Below are 26601 nucleotides of genomic sequence, written 5' to 3'. Positions count from 1 at the left end.
TTCCTTTTTAGTCAATAAATAAGAGAGCTTCAAAGTTATTTGATACCATATATTCTGATGTTTGTGGGCCTGCTCCTATTTCTTCTTCTTCTGGGAGTACATATTATGTTGTTTTTATTGATTCTTATTCTCGTTACACTTGGATTCACTTCATGAAAAATAAATTAGAGGTTTTCCGCTTGTTCACCCAATTCCATGCCTTGGTCCAAAACAAATACTCCAATAATATCGTGCATTTCCAATGTGATGGTGGTGAATTCACTTCGAATGAATTCACTGAGTATTTACTAAATCATGGGATCACTAGACAGATTTTCTATCCACACACACCACAACAGAATGACATTGCTGAAAGAAAGCATAAACATATAGTTGAAAATGCACTAAGTATGATGCATAACACAGATGTGCCCATGAATTTATGGACTGAAGCTTTTCATACTGTTGTTCATGTCATTAATCGACTGTCATTATCTCTACTTGAGGGAAAATCTTCTTTCTTTGATCTACATAAAGAACAGCCAAATTATGATGAACCACGTGTTTTTGGATGCATTTGTTATGTTCATGTTGATGTTTCTCTGAGAAATAAATTCCAAGATCGAGCTGTCATGTGCAGATTTGTGGGTTATGCAAAAAATTATAAAGGCTATCATTGCTACAATCCAAAGACTAGACGTGTGCATATTTCACGACATGTTGTTTTTGATGAGTTCAGGTTGAAGGATTTAAAGCAGACACAGGCAACACTTAATGCAAGAAATGATGTATATGATATATGGCTGAATACTAAAATATTATACCAAGGAGCTGACACACACCACACACAAGGTGAGAGGATTATTGATGAATTTGAGACAGCCACAACCACTCAGATGGAAGACACATCTTCATTAAGCTTGGGCGTCGGGCCGGGCTGCCGCTGGCCCGTGTCAGCCCCGCCCGACCCGTTTAGATTAAAAAAATTATTTTTTTAAATTTTTTTGTTTTAATAATATATATTTATTATTAATAAATATATTTTATATTTAAAAGAATTATTTTATAATTAAAAATTTATTTTTTAAATTTAAATGGGCAGGCCGGGCTCACCGGCCCGGCCCGATGCCCACCCTTAATCTTCATCTACTCAGTCCAATAGCATGACTACACCTAATCGTTTTTCAAGAGTAGTGTATACTCGACGATTAGTTCCAACAACTGCTCCAAAAATTGCCACTACTTGTCCACATAGATTAGAACGTGTGCGACACCTCATTGATAGATGGGTAAGTTATGATAATTTCTCTTTGGATTTTCAGCTTTTTATGACAGAATTGAGCAAAAAGGTGGAGCCAAAATGCTATGACCACACGTGTAAAAGCAAATATTAGGTCGAGGCCATGAATGAAGAAATGGCTGCCTTAAGTGAATGTCAAACTTGGGAGATTGATCCTCACCCGGATGGTAAGAATGTAGTGGGCTCAAAATGGGTTTACAAACTCAAGTATAAACCCCATGGAAGCATTGATAGATATAAGGTTAGACTTGTGGCTAGAGGTTTCACTCAGCAGTACGGGAAGATTATGATGAGACTTTTAGTCCAGTCATCAAGATGGGAACAATCTGGGTTATCATACCTCTTGCAGTCTCATATGAATGGACTTTGTATCAGTTGGATGTTAAAAATGTTTTTCTTCAAAGAAGAGGTATACATGGAACAACCCCTCGTTGTATGGGCTTAAGCAAGCATCTCGTTCATGGTTTGATAGATTTTCCCTTCATATACAACAGGCTGGTTTTTGCAAAAGTTCAATTGATCACTCCTTATTCATATATCATACGGGTGAAGTTAGCATTTGGCTGCTCATATATGTGGATGACATAGTTCTACTGCGCCAGGTTTCAAGTCTACACTTTTTTCTGATTTGCTCCCAGATTTCGCGAGAGGAGATGAGGGAGGCTGGAGAGCCCCCAAACATCAGCTTGCCCTGTTGATCAGTGATAAGAGGTCTGTCTATGCTGAGCTATTAGGCTTTTGAAAACCGGCCCAAGAATTAGGTCCAAGACTCCAAGTTGATGTCTTCATCAACCCCCTAAAAGGCTACGAAGTTTTCCGAGTCACATTTGGCATCCAAAGGCTTCTCCATTTGATATATTTCCTCTAATCTATCTGGCCCAAGGTTTATCAGTCCCCATAACTTGAAGGGCCAACTTAGCCAGGCTAGCTATATTGGTTTCAGCAAAATTCACAAGTCCGGTACCTCCTCCTTCTTGTGGAAGGCAGATTTGATCCCAAGGAATGTAATGACGCATTCCATGTTCCTTGTTAGTTATTCACTTGGCTGTTAATTCTTATACAACATGTACATTACTTATTTAGTCACTTACCTTTACATTATTAGACTTTTTAGGTTTTCATTTACTTTATCTAATCTATTCTTTAGAATATTGTGATTCTCCTTGAAATTTCCAAGATTTTCACAAGGAAAAGAACCTTGCCCAAAAAAAAAAAAACTGAGAAAAACATGAAAAAACCTTACCAGCTGATTTCAATTCATCTATATATACATATGCATACATACAGATAGATAGATAGACAGATAGATATAAAGATATAGAATAAATGCAACCTTACAGATCTTCCTTAACAGATACATGCCATTAATAGAATGTTATCAAAAACATTACCCTGAAACAAAAACAGCATACAACATTCTCATGCAAAACCATTTTCAAATTGTAAAAAAAGTTTACTTACTTCAAGCATGAAATGGTGAAAATGCTATTTTTCACACACAAAGTGAACAAATCAAGTTGACCAGTGACTACAAATTCGTAAGTTCAAGTTTATCATCAAATCAACATCCAAACAATTATGATCCCAATGTGATCATTCAATAGAAGTTAATACCTGTGGATGAAGACGACCACACAATTCAGCTGCAATTTTACGAACATCTTCAAACTCCAATAAATGAAAGGCCCTTGTTGATACCAAAGTGATGAATTAATTGAAGTAAGTTTGTATGATAATCAACCAGATGAGCAAAGCATACCTATTTACTAGGAAGGCGGCTATGCAATCTTCATCATCTTTCTCTGCAACATAGTATATTAGCAACTTCAGTTGTTGAGGATATAAATATTTCAGCATAGCGTTGAAGCACCGGCAACAACCATGCACTTTCTGAACCAAATATTTACAGAACTATGTAAATGCACTGTCAGTTTTCTACGATTTCAACATTATAACATCCTCCTCAAATCAATATAAGAAAATGCAAGGAAACACCTTCACAAGTCAATAACACACTGTCACACTCTTGTTTTCTGCTATTCTTTTGTTCAACACACCAAGAAGCAGATCAGCAGAAGTTTGAAAGAAAAATGTGGTCCACCGAGATTGATTTGGTATGTATGGAAAAATTATTCTCCTTGCACCAGATCTTATACTCACATATATGGGAAAACTTATTCTCCCTGCACCAAATCTTATACTCAAGTAACTCAAAGGAAAGTTCATGTTCCATTAATACATTTTTCCATTTGTAAATTTCAGTTTTTTCAATTTTTTTATTGCTCATGGCAGTTTAATGTTTTTATGATCTAACCCGTGTCGTCTCTTGGACTTAGCCAAAATTAGTTTTGCTTATATTTTCTTTAAATGCCTAGATAATATAAGTTTATAACAAGGTTCTCTGCTGCAGTCACATATGCTGAACCTTCTATGTCAGATGAACTGAGCTCATTTCCCCATGATCATCCTATGATTCTAAGGTATAAAATAGAATCATAAAATGATGATGGGGAAATAATTCATCTGACATAGAAGGTTCAACACACACACACACACACACACACACACACACACACACATATATATATATATATATATATATATATATATAAAGTATGATTTTAAACAAACAGAACAATACATTCATGAATCACATCTTATAAACAAAGTATGAAATAGAATCATAGGATGATGATGGGGAAATAGGCTCAGTTCATCTGACATAGAAGGTTCAATATATGTGACTGCAGCACGTTTTTTTAAAATAATCTGCACCGGCACCCATACCCATTCCCATGTAACATACTAACATAGGCTGTTAGTCATCATTTCATAGCATTTAATTAGAACTCAGCAATTCAATAGTGTTGCCCCATGGTTTAGGGTAGATCAGTTGGTACTTAGCCTTGGCTGTGGTAGTTAATCTTGGGTAGAGGTAGTTAATCTTGCTCCTAAGATTAGATTCAAGCACTTTAATTTTAATTTGGAGTAGTAGAATCATAGAATGTGTTAAAGTGTTTCTGCAATATTAGAAAGTTAGATAGGAGGCCTTTAAATATTTTCTTATACTTGTTGGACTGTTTTTGTAAATTCTGTATCGCCAGCCATAATCTCTTTTAACTTGAGATTAGGGTTACGTTAATGATAATTCTTTTGGGCTCTCTCTCTCTTATCGTATCATGGTATCAGAGTCTTCTTGTAACATCCTGAAAATTTAGTCTTGTATAGAAGATTGTGAGGGATCTTCAAGGGTTTATTATAAAAGGGGTCACTACATAAATGTTTGTCCTGGTTCCTAGCCTTTTTGAGGTTGGAGCCGAAACTGCTAGGGGGCGGGTTGAGATCCACCAAACCAGGGGCCCGAGCCCAAGGGTGGGTCGGGTTGTTTGCTCAGAATTGCTGCTTAATTTATTAAGTTTATGATTTGATGTTGGAGCCATAAGTGTGTTCCAAATTCTTCTGTGCTGCCGTGCCTTTGATATTCTTTTGATATTCGTAGTCAGCTCCAGCTGGGTCTTAATCACAGAAATCTAATCAATTCTGAACAGTACAAAAGGGAGTAGATAATAGATTGTCCCTTATTGCACAACGTGTGATATTCGTATGATCTTTGAGGGCAGTAGAGATATGAGATATTTTTTCCCTGTGGTGTTTGACTGCTACTTCCTATATATTGTGTGCCATACGTGGGTGGCATTAAGACGTGATCAGACTATCACGTAGTTCATGTGGAGTAGAATGGTAGACTGCTAGTCATATGTGCAGCCGTGCGCAGGGTTACTAAGCCTGGTGTTGCAGCAGCCATCTTCTATTCAAATGGAGCAGAATTGTGGACTGTTGGGTGTGTGTGCAGTCACAAGTGGGTCAACTGGAATTGGGGCTGCAACATTCATCGACTGAAACTGTAGTAAGTTGCTTATTATTTTTTTTTAAGATTTCTGAGATCCATAGAGATACGTTTCTTGATTGAAGTTGACTGTTGCACCTTATACATACATATTGTGCGTAAAATTCTGGTTGGAATTTTACAATGGCTGATAGTAATGTGTCTGAGGGTTCCAATGACTACAAGATGGTTGGAAATTTCTTCTCATATGCCAACACTACTGTAATAGACTCTTCCTTCCTTGTTAGTGCTCCTACAAGTGACCCAAATATGATGTGGATGATAGATTCTGGCACCTCCAGGCACTGTTGTAATCAACCACAAATTTTTTCATCATTAGTCAGATTCTCTACACCACAGCATGTCAGACTGGCTGATGGCAAGCTATCTCCTGTGTTGGGCAACAGTGATATCTATCTCCCACATTTAAACACTATTACCCATGTGCTCTATGCTCCTCAGTTTCCTGTTAATTTGTTATCTGTTAAGTAGCTGACTATTGACTTAAAGCATAGTCATTTTTTACCCTAGTTCATGTTCTTTTCAAGACTTACTAACTAAGAAGCTGATTGGTGACAGCCATGAACGTGAGGGTCTCTATTTTCTGTCCGTCCCAGCAAATGTTGCTGCATCTTCATTCTCCTTGAGGACCTCTCCTTTCCAGTGGTATCTCAGACTAGGTCATCCATCAATGTCCAAACTTGGTCGCATGTTTTCAAGTATTACTGCATCAGAGTCTTTCTTATGTGATGCTGATTATGCAGGGGTAGATGACAAGAAGTCTACTACAGGTTTTTGTGCCTTTGTTGGAGGTAATCTTATTTCTTGGACGAGCAAGAATCAGAATGTGGTGGCTTGATCTAGTGCTGAGTCAGAATATAGGGTTATGGCTCAAACTACGGCTGAAATGTCATGGGTCAGATCATTGCTTCTAGAGTTGGGTGTTTCAGTGAATCTCCCAATGAAGATGTATTGTGACAACAAAGCAGCTACCTATATTGCTAACAATCATGTCTTCCATGAGAGGACGAAACACATTGATGTGGATCGCCACTATGTTCTGAACCTAGTTCAAGAAGGAATTGTTAGCACTATTCATGTCTCTTCAAAAGATCAGATAACTGATATCTTCACCAAGGCTCTTCCCGTAAGCGATTTCCTGAGAGGTTGTAACAAGCTGAGCATAATTGATATATAAGCTCCAGCTTGAGGGGGAGTGTTAAAGAGTGTTTATGCAATATTAGAAAGTTAGATAGGAGGACTTTAAATATTTTTTTATACTTGTTGTTAGAATGTATGTATTCCTATCTATATATACATCTATATGTATGTATATTACATGTATTAGTGTACTAATATGTCTTATATATATATATATATTTATGTGTATAGTTTAGGGTACCTAGGTCGTGTTTGTAATTTTCTCTTTCTTTTTGTACTTTTTCTTTTCCTTTGTTTTCACCTTTTTTATTATTAAAAGGGAAAACTAGCTGTTGGATCAGTCTCCAACGGCTAGATTTCTAGCCATTGGAGATGGCCCAACAGCCATCTCCCTTCTTCCTCTCTTCTTTTCCTTGTACTATAAATAAGGGACTGTTGTCCCTTGTTTTGTTCATGGCTTTTTAGCCTCTTCTTGTGTCTTTTGTTGAGATCAATATATGTTTTATTCTCCTCTTGTTTGAGGTCTTTTGAGTATTACTTTGTAAAGTTGGTGGAAGCTTCAAGGGTGTATCTTTTGAAGCATTTGTCCTGATTGGGCCTGATTTACATGTTGGACTGTTTTTGTAAATTTTCTATTGCCAGCCATAATCTCTTTTAAATTGAGATTAGGGTTACGCTAATGATCATTCTTTTGGGCTCTCTCTCTCTCATCGTATCAGAATGAATGGTAGTTGCAGCTAGTTTTATTGTTACTGCTTATATTCTGTTGTTACTAGCAGAGTTGTGTTGAAATTGTTATTTTCATGTTAGCATTGAGTAGGGCAGCTAGTGTATTCCTTATATTCTTGATCTCAGAAGTAGATGCACAAGTAGGTTTATTTTCTACATTTTCTGTCTTCGGTTGTCATTTTCTCTGTTTCATCCTAGTTAGGATTTAGAGGGTTCACAGTACAGTTATAGTTTATTTGATTTAGTTATGTTGGAATTGGTTCATTTTACAAAAGTCTGGTTTATTACTGCTTTCAAAATCCAGAAACAGATTTTTAGGGGTTTTCAAAAGCTCGTATCTTCAGATTTAAGAGTTTTCTAAATCTGCAAAAGGGTTCCGTACTTTATCAAGATGATTCATGTAGAAACACGAACCACGTAGAGGAAGAAGAGGAAGAACACACGATGTACGTGGAAAAACCTCGGACGAGGAAAAAACCACGGGAAGCTCTACCTAGGTGCACACCCGCAACAACCCTAGGAGAGAGAAAATTCTATTTCACTTAATTCAACACTTATACATAAGTGACAATATAAAGAGGGAGAGAGGAGAAGCCGCCTAGAGTACCGAGCCCACCTCGGTACCCGCGCCCCATAGAACCGGGTCCAGATATGGACCCGGTTCCCACAACAACATATTCTAACACTCCCCCTCAAGCTTGGCATACATGTCAAACATGCCAAGCTTGCTAACATTCTTTTCGAATGAAGAAGTACAAAGCCCTTTAGTTAGGACGTCTGCAACTTGATCTTCAGACTTCATATATGGCAGAATCAGCTCCTTCGAGTCAATGCGTTCCCGGATAAAATGACGGTCAATCTCCACATGTTTGGTCCTGTCGTGTAGAACTGGATTATTGGCAAGATTAATCGCAGACTTGTTGTCACAGTACATCTTCATTTTATCTCCCAGTTCCACACCAATATCAGTCAAAAGAATCTTCAGCCACAGCATCTCTGTAACCCCCATTGCAACAGCCCTGTACTCAGCCTCAGCACTAGACCTCGAACATACTTCTTGCCTCTTACTTCTCCAAACAACTAGGTTACCTCCAAGAAAGATACAATACCCTGTAGTGGACCTCCTTGTGTCAGTGCAACCTGCCCAATCTGCATCTGAGTAGCCCTCAATAGTAAGTTTGTCTTGTCGAGTATACAACAGTCCTTTTCCTGGGTCATTCTTTAGATATCCCAACACTCTTTCTGCACTCTTCCAGTGACAATCCGTGGGAGCATGCATAAATTGACTTAGCACATTTACCGCATACGTGATATCAGGGCGAGTTAGAGTAAGATAGATAAGCTTGCCGACTAGCCTCTGATATCGCCCTTTTCCTTCCTCATCCAGAATAGTGTCCGTCTTGATACTTATCTTAGTCCCCGACTCCATAGGAGTAAGATAGGGCCTACAACCAAGTTTACCTGTCTCCTTTAGTAAGTCAAGAGTGTACTTCCTTTGATTCATAACCAGCCCTGTCTCTGATCGAGCAATCTCTATCCCCAGAAAGTATCTCAGCTTACCCAGATCCTTGAGGTCGAATTCTTTAGCTAATCTCTCCTTCATCTTTCTGTTTTCTTCTTCATCACTGCCAGTGACAATCATATCATCAACGTAGACAAAAAGAAGACTCACCAGACCATCTCTCGGGTATGATCTCCATTTCCTTGCTTGTACCCAGTAGACTTCATAACGATCCTTCGTCTCTCAAACCAAGCTCTAGGCGACTGCTTCAGGCCATACAAAGCTTTCTTGAGGTGACAACATTTTCCCTCTTGAACATACCCGGGAGGCATGCTCATATAGACTTCTTCCTCCAGATGGCCGTTCAAGAACGCATTTTTAACATCAAGCTGGTCCATGCGCCACTTCCTGTGCACAGCAAGAGCAAGAATAACCCTCACGGTCTTCAACTTTGCAACAGGGGCAAAGGTCTCAAGATAGTCGATCCCATACTTCTGGCTGAACCCCTTTGCAACCAGACGAGCTTTATATCGATCTACAGTGCCATCAGGTTTGTACTTCACGTTGTAAACCCACTTAGAGCCAACTAAGTGTGTCCCTTTAGGGGTATCAACAACTTCCCATGTTTTGTTCTTAGCTAACGCACCCATCTCCTCCGTCATAGCATGTAACCACTTGGGATCATCCTTAGCATCATCCACCGACCTGGGAATAACAACTTTGGATAAGGTTGTGATAAAACACTTGTAATTTGTACTGAGCTTAGCATAAGAAACAAATCTCTGAATAGGGTGAGAAGTACATGACCTGGTGCCTTTGCGCAAAGCAATAGGGAGCTCTTCATTCGATGGACTTGGGTCATCCGAGGAGATCACAGGATTGGGATTGAGTCTCAACAAAAGCAACAAAGTTTTTCACAACTGCTGGAACCTCACTACGTTCTCGCAACAAGTACACGAACGTACATCTAGAGTAATCATCAATAAGCGTCAAAAAATAGTGACAACCACCACACGTGGGTACTCCAGAAGGACCCCAAACATCGGAATGAACTAAGGCAAACGGATGAGTGGTTTTATTCAATGAAATAGGGTACGAAGCCCTGACATGTTTAGCCAATTGACACACTTCACAAGCGAAGGAGTCAATGGAGACAGAAGCAAACAAATGAGGAAACAACTTCTTTATTAACGGAAAGGGGAGATGTCCAAGACGCTCGTGCCATCGCAGAACAGTAGATCTATCGTTCACACCAGACAAGTGACCACTCGTGGCATAAATCAATGCTGAAGCAACTTTTACCGGCAGCCTGTAGAGCCCATCAGTAACCGAACCAATCCCAATCTTCTTCCCCGTCACCAAGTCCTGCAGGGAACAGTGATCAGCAGAAAAAATCAGATTACAGTTTAATTCTTTAGTAATACTGCTGACAAAGAGTAAGTTCACAGGAATATTTGGAACATGCAGGGCATTGTGGAGACGGTATTTGTTCAACAGGGACAAGCTCCCTTTCCCAGCCACAGAGATAGAAGACCCATCTGCCATAGACACGCGTTGCTTGCCAGAGGAAAGTTGATATTCTTGAAAGAGTTTAGAGTCCCCTGTCATGTGGTGAGTGGCTCCACTATCAACAATCCAATCACCAAGAGAAGGGTTACCTTGATCAGTCGAGGCAACGAGGGCTTGGGCTAGCTGAGCCCCTTCAGACGTGGAGGACTCCTCAGGGGTAGTAGATAGGCGGCTGATGTACACCTGTAGCTCCTTGAGTTGATCAGGGGACAGCTTGGACTTTGCACCACTAGAAGGATTGCTCTGACTGGAATCAGACACAGAAGGGCTACGCTTGCCAGAGGGAGGACGACCTCTGACCAGTCTCTTCTCGGGATGAAGGTTCCAACAGAAATCCACCGAATGCCCCAACTTGTTGCAATGAGTGCAATGCCGGGCAGGACGCTGCCCAGTCCCTGAGGCACGGCTGACAAAGGCAGAAGGGCCATGACCGGTGTCAAGATGCATCACCTGGCGACGTTGTTCTTCAGACTCAACTCGGGCATATACTTCCTCTATCCCCGGAATCTCATCACCATTAAGAATCTGGCTACGAATAGACTCAAATTCATCCCGCAGGCCTCCCAGAAACAGAAACGTACGGTCCATCCATTCCTTTTCCCAGTAGAGGGAATGATCTGAACCGCACTTCCACTCATCAGTCACATGATAATCTAGCTCCTCCCATTTGGTCTTCAGGGCAGCATAGAAGGCAGCAACAGACAAATCACCCTGTGTCAGGGAGTAAATACTGCGTTTAATCTGATAGGTGCGCAGATGTCTCTTCTTGCGACCATACATCTTTGCAAGCACAGTTCACATATCGAAAGAGGTCGGCTTCCGCAGAATGAGGGGCTGGATATCGGAGGACACGGAGCTGATAATCCACACCTTCACCTGGCTGTCCTCCAACGCCCACGTCGCCCATTGAGGATCAGATTTGATGGGCGCAGGTTTGTCACCAGTGATGTAAGAGAGACGCCCACGGCTAGTAATCCCAATCTCGAGAGCGGCAGACCAAGATAGGTAATTGTCCTTGGTCAGACGGATGGAGGTGACCTGGATCGGCACGTTCTCAGTCTTGGAGGCGCTGCCCGCGTCAAGAACGGCATCTTTTTGAGTCCCCATCGCTTCTGCCATCACAAACAAGCACACAGCAACAAGAGGCACAGAAACGGAGAGTTGACGGCGGCGGGAATGAGGCAGCGGCGACGGAAGGCAGGCGACGGCGCAAAACAGAGGCCACCCACGGTGGCAGAAACTTAGAACGGGCCGAACGGAGGACTGCGGAGGCGCAACCAGCGGCGGAACGGAGGACGGCGGCGGCAGAGCAGGGCAACGTCACAAGGGCAGCAGCGGCGCCGGAACTTCAACGGCGTCGGGCGACGAAAAACTTCCACGTCTAACGATCCTCGGGAAAAAAAACTCTTCTCCAACTTCGATGGCTCTGATACCATGTAGAAACACGAACCACGTAGAGGAAGAAGAGGAAGAACACACGATGTACGTGGAAAAACCTCGGACGAGGAAAAAACCACGGGAAGCTCTACCTAGGTGCACACCCGCAACCCTAGGAGAGAGAAAATTCTATTTCACTTAATTCAACACTTATACATAAGTGACAATATAAAGAGGGAGAGAGGAGAAGCCACCTAGGGTACCGAGCCCACCTCGGTACCCGCGCCCCATAGAACCGGGTCCAAATATGGACCCGGTTCCCACAACAACATATTCTAACAATTCAAATCAACCCTATTTTGCAAGATTTGGACAGTATTCACCCTCCAACAATCTCTGCTTTCAGAAATCTGTCTAGAGTCCATCCTGCACTATGCTAGAGTATCCTATTGGTAATCTGGCATGTATATGATTGACAAAATCATAGCTGAGAGACAACAAAAGGGTCATAGGCGTTCAAAATAAAACACAATAAAACACGTACCATCATATTTTCCAGATCTCGCCAATTTACCATACACGATGGAGGAGTCCAAATCATCTAAAACTCGCAGAGGAAGTAACCTAATAAGGAGAAGTGGACATAGCCGATCAAACAGCATATCCTTCAACTCAATGGAATCATTTTCTGTGTAACATCCAGCCTTCCATTTGGAAATCAGGGATTCATTAATACTGCAGAAAATGAAGAAGAAAGTCAAATATAATAACCGTGACAAAAATTTTTGCACTAAGCTCTCAAAAATTATGAAAAATTATAGAACGCTACCCAAAACTATTCATCCCAAATAAGCACGATCATCAAGATGACATTTGATTCCAAATCTGAGATTAACATAGAAATGCACAGGATGCCTATTAAGGCATATCTAGATAACCGTCCATGGCAAAAATAACAGCCTAGAAGCAACAAATGGCACACGTGCTACATAATCAACCTATGCAAGTACTTGCTTTAGGTGAGTTCATTTTTACCACCATAAAGCTACAAATGTGTTGTTCATCAGCTGCATACATACTGCACACCCTACACATCCTTCCTTACAAGAAGGCTTGCTTCCTATCCCAGAGATAGCATTACTTTGCACTGATTGAGCAACTTTTTATGGCGCTTGTAGACTTTGTGAGAAGTTATTTGTGTTTCTTGAAGTTATATTTAGGACTTTATATATGGGATCATCAGAAGGAAACTTTCTTCTTATAGTAACCACTATGGTGAATGCATCACGTGACAATGAGAACAACTTAAGGACCTCAATGTCAAAGCAAGCCTGTCCAGTTAACTAGCTTCACATTTATTTTCTGTAACGCTATTTGAAAACATTCAGTAAAGGCCAAACGAGCATGAATCTCAAGTCTGAAATCAGCTAGTGAAGCTTGTTAGGCCTTAATTTGGTTCACATCCCTTTTAGTTAAACCTCATTAAAACAAGGAATATTGATTCAAAAAGTTTAGTTTTACTTCCAGAACTCAGCCGGAAATTCAAGTTCTATACTTTTGTTTTACATAAGTACATATTTAAGTGCTTGAAATAAACAAAAAGCCAAAAATAAGAGATGACATAGAAGAGGCCTAAACCAAGAAGGTCAATGAGCTTACTGATATCCAGACACAATCAGAATGATACCACTGACAAGAAAACAAACAAATGGATTAACTTTAAAGATCAAGGAGATGGCAGAGATGAGTTACTTTGTGATATCAATATTTTGGCGAGCTGAATCTTTAAACTCATCCATAAAGGGACACAAAAAATTGCACAAGATATATTCTAAGAAGTATCAGAACTTACTTGTCCACCAAAAAAAAAAACACACACACACACATGAATGAGACGGGGGCAGAGCATGAAGGCTTAGTTCTTGCATTTGATTAATTTGTAATTGAACTACTACATAAAACTTAAACTCACTCTCTTTGGCTACACATATGCAATAAAATGCGGTGAAGAACTACATTCCCAAGATCTGCCATTTCCTCGTTAATGTAACTCAAGAAGCGGAGAAGAACTGCATTTGATGGATCACCAAACATTTTGTCCATCAAAGGCTCAATCAGACTGTTCCAATCCTGAACCTATTCATTTCCAAATTACAAAAAAGAAGGATAAGTTCACCAAAACATGTAATTGATAAAAAGGAAAAGAAAAAGCTTTAGTTTTCCCCATAACTCATCTTAACATTTTAAATAACACTTGTACTTCAAACTGCAGGATACAACCTTATAGAATTATCTTCCTACCATACCAAGATAAACTGTAACATTCGACATTTTCAGGTGGGCCGGAGCGGGTCCAGACCTGGACCTGAAACCTGTTGCGAGAGCCTCCCGACCTCTCTCTGCTTCTTCCTTCTTCTTTCTTCTCCTTTTTCCTCCTTCGCAGCACTCTCACCCTCTGCCCACGCCCTTTCCCCCTCGCACAGCTTCCCTCCTGCGCAACTCTCTCTATCGTGCTATCTCCCTCTTCCACCACTCTCATGCTCTCTCTCGCCCTCTCAGTTTGTCTCCCCATCTGTCCCGATTTTCCTTATCGAGTCCCCCTCTTCCTCCCACGCTCTTCGCACGCTCTCTCTCCCTGTCTGCACACTCTCCCTCGTTCGCACCTGCTCTAGCTTTCTCCCTCGCCCAAACCCTTGGTTTCCCCTCTTTCACTGTCTCCCTCACGTGCGCAGCCTCTTTCCCACTCCCATCCACTCGTGCACTCTCACAACGTCTCTCACCCTTAGCCAGACCTCATTCTCATGGCTGACCGCCTTTTTCTAGCGGCAGACCCTTATTTTGACCTCTCTTTTGCTAAATCTTGCCCCATTTATCGTTGTTGGATTGGATTGCAGTTTGGGGACACATTTTCCCCCTCATAACAGCGACTAGACGTCGTTGGTGGTGGCGGCCTTGCATGATTTTTGTCGTTTGGGGATCAATCGAACTCGTGAAGTGGCTGTTGGGAGGACTGCAGCAGCTAAGACTCTAAATTTGGGGTGAGCAAGGCCTAATCGAGCCTAAATTGTCAAATATTTGTTGTTGGAGCATGTATAATTATCAATAAGCATGCCAGATTTAAGATTTGATGAATTAAAATGCATGTTAGCAATGTTACCATTGTGGAGAATGTGTAGAACCGTCGTTGTGAACTCGTGGCGCACGCCATTATCGACGTGCGTAGTACATGTTGGTTGGGAAAGAGTGTGTATGTTGAGAAGACGCCTCAACTAAGGAATCAAGGGAGAAACGGATTAGTGATCGGTTCAAATCGGAAGCGCAAAGCTTAAACCATTTGGTGATAACCTCAAAGAGTTGGGTAGAGGCCTTTTGGAGGGCTTTGTGGGTCGACACTCGACACTACCGTCAACACCCTCTTGAGGCGATGACATGCCTCAATGATTGTATTTTCAGATTTGTATAAATTGGAAAGCGAAACGAGTAGAAAACTTACCGTTTGATTGTGTTTGGAGGTACACCGGGCACATCCAGTAGACCTTGAGCATCAAGACATGAAGCTCTAGGCGTTTTGAAGTGTTTTGTGGGCGGGCGACAGGTATGGCGGCATTCTAGGCAAATCTCTGCTTGGGGCCAACTTGTGAATGTGTGTTTTCAAGATCATGTGATCCTACGATTGTGATGTGGTTGAACGATTGTGTTGTGAGTGAATGTACGTATGCATGTAAATGATTTGTTATGTGATAAGTTTTGTGTTGGAATGCTATCAGAAGCTTGTTTTGAAAATTACTACGCCATTGCATATGCATGCTAGAAGTAATAACTGTTTAGGACAGATGCGGTGGGGTATCGAGTCGAGTTATCTCATCGACCCCGATTATGTATTAGAGAGCATCATAGAATGATAATTGTATAGGACAGGTACGAGTCAATCACGGATCGAGACTACTCTCCGGGATTTGGCTAAGCTTTGAAAGATGTGATCGATGTATTTGATAAATGTAAATTTTGATAAATGTGAATGTTGTGAATTGTTGCATGAGCAATAATGCAATTGAATGAAATTGGAGGGTAGTTGTACCCGTATTGTTATGATGGCTAGCAAAGAATGTTAATGATATATGTAGCCCTCATGTGAAGGCAATTGGAGGTGTGGGTGCACTCGTAAAGTGAACCAACCTCATGAGCTAGCCAACCATTTTGTAAATGTGCAATTATAATGATAAGAAAGAAAGAATAAGAGATGAGAGGCCAATGGGCTGTGGCAATGTGTTTGGGAGTTGTCCCACCTTCGCCACTGGTCGAGCCTATTCGGAGCGCAGGCGGTGCAAGGCACCAGGGTATTGTTGTGTGATGTGCTTGGAGCGTTGGGCTCCCGCCTTCCCAAACTAGGTGTCCTAGGGAAGGCTGAGTATCTCTCATTGGAATTCACACATCCATGGACGAGTGCTCTTCCGCTGCAGTGGGAATGGATCCATATCGTTTCGGGCCACCACGGGATTGTCTCCCGGCTGTAAGCCGCCCACGGTGTGCACGTGCCTGTGTTTGCACTCACAGGAACTGTCAATTCACTAAAGTTAATGTGAATGAAAGAATGTGAATGAAATGAATGAAAATGATATGTTTATGCACGAGTTGCATGTGAATCGTGAATGTGTCGTGATTTATGTGAGGGGTCTTCTTGACAAGTCATATGACTGAGTGCCCTACCACGGGGTTGTATCCCGACTGTAGGCTGCCCACGGTGTGCACGTGTCTGTGTTTGCACCCACAGAAACTGTCAATTCACTAAAGTTAATATGAATGAAATGAATGAGAATGATATGTTTATACATGAGTTGCATGTGAATCGTGAATGTGTCGTGATTTATGTGAGGGGTCTTCTTTACAAGTCATATGACTGAGTGCCCTACCACGACATGATAGTAATTTGTTTTCGTAATCGCTATCTCTCATACTTGAACCATACCTAAGAGGGTTAGGGATTTACCTGGCTTGTTGCCATACTGCAAAGGCTAAGCCTTCAACTGTTTCTCTTTTTCAGGTTTTGGCGGATCGGACAGCAGGTTATCAGATGGCTCTACTCACATCCTACTGGGGAGGTTTTGGGTCTTTTGTGGTGTCGGCGCGTCATGCTTAAATCTCTTTGATGTCATGTTTTTGTTAAACATCAAAGTTGTGGTTTGGGGCATTTTGTCATATATCTTGATGTGATTTTTGTATGAACTGAAATTGTTATATAAATGAAATTTTGCCTTATTGTTTTGAATTGCATAGCTCCTCCCTTTTTGAATTGTTGTGTCGTCGCACCTCAACGTTTTATGTTTTAAAAAGAAAAAAAAATTAATTGAGGATCAAAAGGGTTGGGGTGTGACATAAACTGTTCAAACAGTTCAAATCTAGTGCACTAATGCCTTTGGTCATTGTTTAACCATGGGCTTCTGTTTATACAACAAGGTCTATCTTCAGTAATAGCTGCCTTAAAGATAAATGCAATCAAAGTCAAAAAAGAATAACCAGCAAACTATAATGGAGAATGTCGATCAGTATCATCTAACTCGTGAATAGATACTCCTCACTTTGCTGTAGATTGTTAAGGGCCAGAAACATTTAGTAAAGGAAACCAGAGAGTAAACACCAGAGGCTCAACAACAAAACCAGCAGTGGAGTAGCATGAAGAAACACTATTCGGCAGTACAGACTTAAGGAAATGACGGTTTTAGGCATCATAAGATTCTCAAAAGAGGAAAAACATCAAGTCAGCTTACACTTGCAGACCACTTAGGTGTCAATCGAAGAACCAAATCAATGTCCTCCCTTGAACCTGTAAATTAAAGTGCAAGCAAGAAAATCATCATACCACTCACCAGCAGTTCGAACCATGCAGTAGGTTTTGTGACCACGATCTATTTAGACTGTAAAACCATGCATAGTAAATTAATAATACTTGTGCTATTAAATTTTCATAAAAAATGAAAAAGAAAAGGTTTTGCATAAACAATGCAGGAACAAGGAGGAACCTGAACACAAAAGGCACTGCACAATTACAACTTCCTAGATAAATGAATATCAAATACCTGAACGTAAAGGGGGAACATCTGAGGTTATAGTTTCTGCTTCTTGCACTGAAACTTTTGAGGCATTTGAGCTGTGACTAAAATCTCTGCAAGTGCCAAACCAAGCAGTTTGGACAATTTTATATCCATCACACCATATGCATTAGCTCCATTCACCAAAATAACAAGAATCAGATAAAACAAAACCTCAATTTAAACTGATACTTAAAAGCATACACACAAAGATCATTCTCAAACTTAGCAGCGACCTTTTTGTAGGATGCTGCATCACATAGATACAGACGTCGAAAGAGATCACACTAGTTACACATCACCCTTAGGCGGCATTTGATTGCAAGGAAAAGCTTTACTTCAGGAAGCATTTTTCTCAATGAAGGGAGAAATGCATATATTAAACGTAAAAAAGCTAAAAACTTGTACAAGAATGAATTTTCCTTTCATACAAAAAGATGACAGGACTTCAGGACAAAAAGGTCTGAGTCTGAATACTTTCCAGGAAAAAGGGAAGAGGTAGAACGTGAGCAGTGAAACAGAAAGGGAAAGGGCCATCGGCAGCTGTTATTGCAGGTGGAAATTTCCTGAAGCTTAGTAGTTGCTGCAAGTGGTGATTTCTGGTAACCTCTTTTATTCTCAAAGTCTTAACAAGGTAAATCAAACACAGCATTTTGATCCTGGAATTAAGGATCGATTTCGGAATGAAAATTCTGGAATCAAAATCTGGCCCTAGGAGGTCCAATTTTAATTCTGGAATCAAAATTCCCTATGGATCCACGTGTTAAAGGATGACCAGACGGGTTTGGATCTTGGTCCAGACCCAACCCATTAGGAATAGGTGTTTTATTTCTCACGTGCCTTTATGTTTGATTAATGACATATGAATCACAAAAAACACGTTTTTTTGGAAAAAACATCAAAAAAACGCGATAAATTAGATTGGTGTTTAAAACTAAAAAAAAAACGTTTTGTTTAAACCGTTAAAAACGTTTTTAACGTTTTTTCCACGTTTTTTTCACTTTTTTCATTTTCAATTTTTTGTTTGTTGCAAATCTACTTATATTTTGATGTTTGTGTTATTAGTTTATCACTTATTTTATTTCCCCCCACTTTTAGTTTTTTTTTTTTAATTTAGAAAAATTTACCGTATTTTTCCTGTTTTTTCCCATTTTTTTCAAGGTCACCGTATTATACCCGAAAAAACCTCGCCGTTTAAAACTCCAAAACGTTATTTGTAACTATGGTCTTGTGGAAGCAATCCGGAAATGGTCCAGTTCATGTCGACAAATGCTTGAACAGGAGTAGTGCCCAATTCTACAATGGTTAATTTTGGCCACTTATGATGACACAGATGTGTTGATTCAAAGAAGATGGGTTCATGAGTACAAGGTCAGGAACTAGATTTAGATGAACTTATTGGTTGAAACTGCACTAATTGCCATGTGCTCAAGTGTCACGATGTTAAAGGCAGCTTGGAAAGTGGTTCACGAAGCATAATAGAGGGATTTAGTGCCCTTGAATGCAATGACTAGAGGTGTAAATGGTGTGGAACTGAAGCACTAGAACCATTTTTCTTTTGGGAACTTGTGGTTTGAATCAGATACCAAAACTTTTGTCCCCTTCTTTCAGCCATGTACGATTGTGCCTCTATAGTTGATCCCCCGGTTGGTCTCGCCAGCCAAAAGAAGCCATCAGATTCAGAGAAAGCATGACTAAGAAGCCTAGTGAAAGCATTTGGCATTACCATTGTAGCGACGCGACCCACTCTCAAGCTCGGGCCCCTGGTCCAATGGATCCGAACCTACCCTTAACAGTTTCAGTTTCAGCCTAAAAAAAAGGCTAGAACCATGAAAACTAATCACTTAGTAACCCCCTTCATAAGACGCCAAAGTTCTATCTTCAATACGGTACTAAACTTTTGTGATGTTACAATCCAGCCCCCCCTTAAGGCACATGCGTCAGCTTTCGTGGGACCCCAAGCCCAAGTGTTGAACTATGCTCTCATACCACTATAACGACCTGACCCATTCCCGCGCTCGGGCCCCTGGTCTTTCAAAGAAAAGAAACGGAGAACAAGGGAGAGGCAGATCCCAACCCACTCCCTTGTAGTTTTGGTTCTAACCCGAAAGAGACTAGAAATCATGACAATCAACTATTTTAATAACCCTTGAAGATCTCTCATAGTCTTCAATTCAAAACTAAACTTTTGAGGTGTTACACTTGCATTGAGACGCTACTTTCTTAAAATCAGATTGGGATATGATTTCTACCTGTTGATTAACAAGGGAGGGAGAGGAGCTTCTCTTTGACCCAAAAAGTAATGTGGTGAGTGGTTGAGAAAAGGGAACATGTCCTCTTGTTTTTTGAGTCACTGGAAAAACAGACTCAAAACTTGATAAGATTTAACTAGAGAGGAGAATGTATACTTTTTTGTGTTTTTTGTTTAACTTGATAAACGTTAACTCAATAAAGCTTAATATTTTTGCACTTTCTATATGTTTTTCTTGTCTTTGATCTTAAATTTGTTTTCTCTGGCAGCAGATCATTTGTCTTGCTTGGTTGAAGAGCAGAAATTGTGGATAAGGCATTAACACTAAGCTAGAAAACACCAAAAACTAGAAACAATGTTTTTCGTTTCTTCTACCATTGCAATTTGTTATTTTTTTGTGCAATTGAGTAATATTCATTTATTGGTTTTTTCGAATATTTTTTTACCTGATTTTGTATATTTCATTATTTGTAAGACTTTTATGAGGTTGTAACTTGCAAAAATGGTAAATGAATTTTCAGTGTCAAGCTACCATCATGCTTATTTTCATCTAAGCTGTTTTTTTTTTTATTTGTAAATTGCTAATGGAGTTGTGCTTCAAGTTAGAGCGCTGCAGCAGTTTATTTCAATCCAACGATCACTCAATTCCAAATTTTAATTCCATTTCAATCAAACAAGGAATTTTCAATTCTGGAATGAAGATTCTAAGTCATCAAACACGTGGGAATTAGAATTGGATGGAAGTGGAATGAAAATTCCAATTCCATTTTCAAGTGGAATTTTGACTCCGGAATATTGATTCCAGAATCCAAATTCTAGGCCAATCAAATGCCCCCAAATAGAATGCCCTCAAAATCTTTACTGAATGAAACTCCTTTTGAATATCTTTACAACTATGGACCAAATTAATGAAGACTTGGAATTTTTGGATGTGAATGACGTCCTGATTTTTAAACAAAAAAACAGGTAAGTTTATATTCTATCTGCCTTTTATTAGATATTTGAGAAGTTCAAAAGGAAATACGTGTCAAGATGTTCAAAATGACAAACAGTTTTTCCTCAAGAAATGCAAGTCCTGTTGGGGAAAAGTGAATTTGCAGGATGCAAGGATCAAAATGAATTTATAGGTTATTCCTTCATGGTTAAACTGTTATCTGGCTAGGAAAAATAATGATAAGAATGATCTTGATCAAGATGCATTGATTCAGGCCACAAGTCTATCCTTTCCCAATTACAGAGCCACTAATATTATATAAATCTTTCCAAATAACTGAACATCACCATTATCATAACTCCTTTCAAACATTCAAAATTGAAAGATTTGCTTATAATTTTTAAGTTGATAAAGGAAGAAAAAACTAACCCAAGGCAGTCAAGAAGTACAGATACTACATCAAGTTTGTCTTTCTGACATTTCAGTAATGTAACCACAGCATCACTAGAAGCCGACTGGAGTCGCTTATCATGAGAATAGATGTATTTCAGCAAAGCAGGCAGAACAAAACTAGGATCTGCAGGAATTGCGAAATTGATTACAAGGTCTAGAAACAAAATTCAAGGCATTAAAAGGGTGAGCACTTAAAAGCAACTAAAGCAGATCAGTGACAAAAACAATATTTTTTCTCTTCTTCCAAGCGCAGGTTCAGAAAAGTGTAAAACCTTCAACTGTCATGTAAACTGCCTTTCTTCACTTATTTAATTCTAGCATGCTTCTTATGCAATTTTTGGAGTAACCATTTAAAACACTTTTGCTGTGCCAATAACCCACCCTCCAAAAAGAACAAGTGCAGATGCACACAATTACAATTAAAAGTTGTTAAGTTTCACATATAAACCACAAGTACACTAATATGTGCTAGTGTGTCCTTCAGAGCTCTCGCTTTTTCTCTATGTTGTTTAAGGATACATAATTATACCCATTGACTAGTGAAGTACTCCCAAACCAAGATGTAGGTGTCCCATACATTATTTAGATAAAGTATGTGCACCTACCTGAAATTTTGTATTAAACCCTAATCTTTATTTAAGAGAAGTTAGGTTCTAATGAACCATGACACAATCATTTCCCTCCTCTCTTTGTTTCCTCCCTCTTTCTCCTCCCTTTTTTCTCTCTAGTCTTCCTTCATTATCACTTTCAACTTGGTACCAAAGCTTCATACAATTCTGTGTACCAGAAAATAATACTGAAGAGGATTAGAGCCTAGAGGTTGATAATGGTGCAGATCCAAGTCACAGCACAGATCTGGATCGCACCCTCTAATATCTGGGTGTTGTGTCCCACATCTGTTCATCATGGTGTAAAAATCTCACCCTCTAAATCTGGGTGTTGTGCCCTAGGTCTGTTCATCATGATGTAGGACTGCACAGAAGATTGGTTGCCTGCAATTTCACGCAGACAGCATTGAAGTTATGTCATTCTGGAAAAAATGATTCTGGGTGTGGATTGTGTCTGGATTCTAGCTGCTGCAGATCGTGAATTGAAAGATTGATTTCTGTTTTGTTGAGGATGCGTTAGATAAATACAAGCAAAGAGACCAGAAAATTTTGAAGTCAAAAGCGTGACAACAGTTTAAAGTCAGGTCTGTGTTAGAACATGTATAATGTCTGGGTCCAAATGACGTCTGGGTCCAGATCCAGACATCATATTAGGTGTTTTCTATTTAACTAGGGTTGTGTTTTCTTATTAATGGCATAGCTGTAAATTTCTGTGTTCAAATAGGACTTATTAGTCCATGGTGTAAAGATTTTCTTTTAATATAATATTAGGGTTAGCAGGCAGTTTTTTTTTAGCTGTTGCCACCCTAACCATTCAGCAGCTCTCTCTCTCTCTCTTCTTCCTCAATACTCTGTGCACAGTCAACAGCGGTAATTCATCTGGACCCAACTTTCAAAAATCTAAAATGGTATGAGAGCCAGGTTTGTAAGACTCTACCAGAGATATGCTCAAAGAGATCTGAGTTTGTCTTTTCAGTCAAGAAGGTATGTCAGTTCCACTCTTTCTCTATCTCTGTTGTTCACTCTTCCTGTATTTCTATCATTATCAGACTGTCAGTTAAATCATATTGTTTTCTTCCTAATTTCCCCTGCTGTCTGAGTTGTTGATTCCTTACTAGAATTATTCATTTCTCATCAGTCATCTATTTTTCTGTTTCTCTCTCTTGTGAACACTATTTGATTCCTAATCTTCAATAATTATGTTTCTCTCTATCTTAAACTTCATTCTTCCAACAAAATTCTGTTTTCTTTGTCAGTCTTTGTTCTGAAAGTTGTTGTGTCTCATCGCAGCATATTGCATTTTCATAAGATATCTTTGTCTGATCTGAAACACATTTTTTTTATTGTTTTCACAAGTAGATGCATTTTTATGGATGTTAAGAATGCATTTTTATGTAGATATAGATATTTGAAGGAAGTTCCTAGGATATGCAGAGAAAGATGATTCCACTTGGGCATGCAAATTGAAGAGGTCTCTGTATGGGTTAAAGCAAGCATCTCGTTCTTCGTTTGAGAGCTTTTCTTAGATGACCTCCCACATCTTCTAAGCCAGAAGTGCCTAAGGCTCAGGTTCCTTGGTCAAAAGGCAAAGTTATTTTCATAAAATCCTTTCGATTGAGGTAAACAAAAGAGTTTGAATCACATACGGAATCTTGGATGCCCAGATATTTTGCGCCAATCATTTATATCTTTATGATTGAGTTATGTCTTTATGTTGGGGAACATTACCAAAAGAGTATCTTTTGGAATTTGAAGAATAATATAAGTCTCTATTTTTCAAATCTTTCCCAATTAACTTTTTGAACCACTGACCTGCACATAACACTTGATGAGAAAGAGATTCCACACCAACAGTCCAAGAGTTGAGAGACGAAACACAAATTCAACTTCAGTTTCGCCATACTTCTTACAAAAACATTACAGTAGTTATTTAACGTTATGTACAATCAATGAAGGCAGACTAAAAGAAATAGGGAGCAAATCAATGGTCATGCAATAACAAGTCCAAATCATCAGCTATTCACTAACACTCAAAGAAAAAAATTTATTACTTAGAAACAATGACATTCGAGGCTTTAACATCAAAAACATATACATGAGGCAATAAAAAAACATGACAAGCACAAAGGATGATTACCAAGCTGCGAGAACAGTTTAGCTGCCGATACACGATTTATAAGCTCTTCATCACCAAGGCGTTCCAACAAGTGTTTTGCTATGTCACGCCTAACATGATATGCAGGTATAACTAGGAAGTAAACAACAACAATCAAGAAATTAACAATGAAAAAAGACCAATTTACGATGTAACAGGATACCTTAATGAAGAAGGCAGTTCATTTCCTGAATCTGCACATAGAGACATGAGCTCAGAAAGAACATCTATAGCATTTCTCCTTTGGACGTGATTTTTTGAATCAAGCCGCCCAAAAATTTCTTGAAGACCTTGATCTGGATATCTATATAGCTGGTTATAAGTTAACAATAATAACTTGATACCTACGAAGCAAAGGTTTGAGGAAGCTTGATCAAGGATACAAGAAGCAATATTCTGCAACGAATGAGACAACAGCTCTTGCAAGAACATCTCGTCCATCCAAAAGATTTAGCAACAATGGTAATGCTGCTTCCATTGGACCAAAATTAGGAGGCTTACTTCCAAATGCGGGAGAGCATCTTCTGAAAATAATAGTCCTCAAGATGTCCACCGATCCTTCTACAACATCTCCATCAATACACCTAATCTTTCAATTGGAAAAGCATACTCAGTAATATTTAGTGGTCAAAAGCATGACAAGCACACCTAGGCTAGGTGCCCATCTTCTCAATTAGACTGGGCAACCTAGGTGCCTAAGTCAAAACCTTTTCTCCTAGTATTTTCTTCTACCAGTTTTATCTTTTCTCATTCCTTTTCTTTTACCTTTTTCCCTTCTCTTCTTTGTTTCCTTCTATGACTTCTCCTACTCATTCTTCCTCCTAATCCTATATGACTCACCTACGCCGCTGCCTAGGCCATTCTCTAGCACTTTTGGCTAGTAAGGCACACTAAGTAATGTGGTGTTGCAATCTCTTCACCTTGACAAATCAACAAAAACAAAAATATCAAATACAGCCACAGTGACCTAGCTCACTTCATAGGGATGCATAAAATACAGGAAATAAAAAATTAAATCGAAATGTATGGGTTGCGCAAAGCCACATGCAAAAAATATAAAGTTCCTACAAGTAGAACTTTTGAAAAAACCTAAAAAAAAAATAATAATAAAGATGTTAAGAGGAAATATAAGAACCATAGGTAGTGACTTGGAAATACTTTAAAATAGGGAGGAGTTAATAATTATATTTATTCTTCGATTGGACTTATATGTAATCTCTCTCAACAGCCTCTTAGTTAATCAATGAAGTGATCTTCTCTCCCAATTAATCATCGCATGGTATTAGAGCGGTTGATGCCCTGGAACCTCTAATGCCTACCTAACTAGTTCTCGTTCTTTCTCTCCTCTCTCTTCCTCTCCTCTCCCTCTTTTACTTTACTCTCTTCTTCCTCTCTGAACATACATTAGCTGTTCGTCTCCTTCAAGTATCTTGTTTGCACGATCAAGGATTCGGTTGAATCTGCCCAAGTATGCATATTTAATTGGATGCCCTAGACCATTCTGTCATTGTTAGTGGACATATTGAAAGTTGGGTGGATATCGTGTTGACCAGATGCCCCAGTTTTGCTGCTTTGTTGATGTTGTCAAGTTGGGCAGCTGGCATCATCTTTTTAGCCATTGGGTTCTTGTGAAGTTGGGCAGATGGCAGAGTTCTAGGGCATGGTTTCAAAACTATATGAAAAGGTGCTTGTATTTGGATTTCACCGATCTCCATCAACCATTCACTATTTCTTAAAAGAAGTTCAAAAGGTATAGTGGTAATGGTCGTGTATGTTGATGATATTATCTTGACCATCAGCTGTAAGAAAGAAATTGTTCAAACCAAGAAGTACCGGCAGAAACACTTCGTTACCAAGGATCTTGGCCTTCTTAGGGGTAGAAGTTGCAAGGAGTAGTGAAGGTATTGTTATTTCCCAAATGGAATATGTTTTTGAAGGTATTGTTATTTCTCAAAGGAAATATGTTTTTGACCTGCTTCACAAGATAGGGATGCTTGACGCTATACCTACAAACATTACTATGAATCCTTGGCTCCATTTATATGATGAGAACTCTGAACAGGTAGACAAGAAATCATAACGCTCATTGATTGGCAAACTTCTAGATGTTACCGTGACACATTCTGATATGTCTCCAGTTGTGGGAAAGTTAAGTCCGTCTATGGAAAAGTCTAGAAAGTTCATTGAGAAACAACTTTGATGGTACTCAAATATCTTAGGTCTGCAACAAGAAAAAGACTATTGCTTCAGAAAAGTGACTCACATGATGTCATGGCAAATAGGGATGTTGATTATGCTAGATCTGTTGAAGATAGGAAATCCATGTCTGGGTTTTGCATCTTTGTTGGTAAAATCTATCACTTGGAGAAGTAAAAAGCAGTCAATGGTGGTAAAATCAAGTGCAAAGTTTATGTAGAGCTATGGCTTAAACTGCAATGGAGATGATTTGAATAAAGACGATGCTTGCTAGTTTAGGAGTCCAAGCCTCTCTTCCAATGAATATGTTGTGCGACAACAAAGCAGCTACCTATATTGCCAATTATTCGGTCTTTCATGCAAGAACCAAGCATATAGAGGTAGTTTGTCGCTACATCAGAGATATGATGTAGGCT

The 26601-nt window shown here is 39.5% G+C and overlaps 1 protein-coding gene across 13 annotated transcripts in view; it reads right to left on the bottom strand.

Moving 5' to 3' along the window:
* The window catches only part of LOC116255757 (uncharacterized), a 76638-nt gene that overhangs the window by 29945 nt on the left and 20092 nt on the right, over positions 1–26601 (bottom strand). For all 13 annotated transcript variants that reach the window (XM_050078223.1, XM_031631725.2, XM_031631724.2 and 10 more), the window contains 10 exons: positions 24373–24578; positions 24153–24293; positions 23972–24060; positions 21203–21350; positions 17577–17662; positions 17268–17323; positions 13475–13638; positions 12047–12237; positions 3039–3081; positions 2894–2966 (listed from right to left, as the gene is read on the bottom strand). In XM_050078223.1, the coding sequence (XP_049934180.1) occupies positions 2894–2966; positions 3039–3081; positions 12047–12237; positions 13475–13638; positions 17268–17323; positions 17577–17662; positions 21203–21350; positions 23972–24060; positions 24153–24293; positions 24373–24578 (1197 nt within the window). The remainder of the gene's footprint in view (positions 1–2893; positions 2967–3038; positions 3082–12046; positions 12238–13474; positions 13639–17267; positions 17324–17576; positions 17663–21202; positions 21351–23971; positions 24061–24152; positions 24294–24372; positions 24579–26601) is intronic.

Source organism: Nymphaea colorata, chromosome 6 (genome assembly GCF_008831285.2).
Source record: "Nymphaea colorata isolate Beijing-Zhang1983 chromosome 6, ASM883128v2, whole genome shotgun sequence".
Classification (NCBI taxonomy): Eukaryota; Viridiplantae; Streptophyta; class Magnoliopsida; order Nymphaeales; family Nymphaeaceae; genus Nymphaea; species Nymphaea colorata.
The sequence above is the reverse complement of the archived record's forward strand: the minus strand, read 5'-3'. Positions and strand labels throughout refer to the sequence as shown.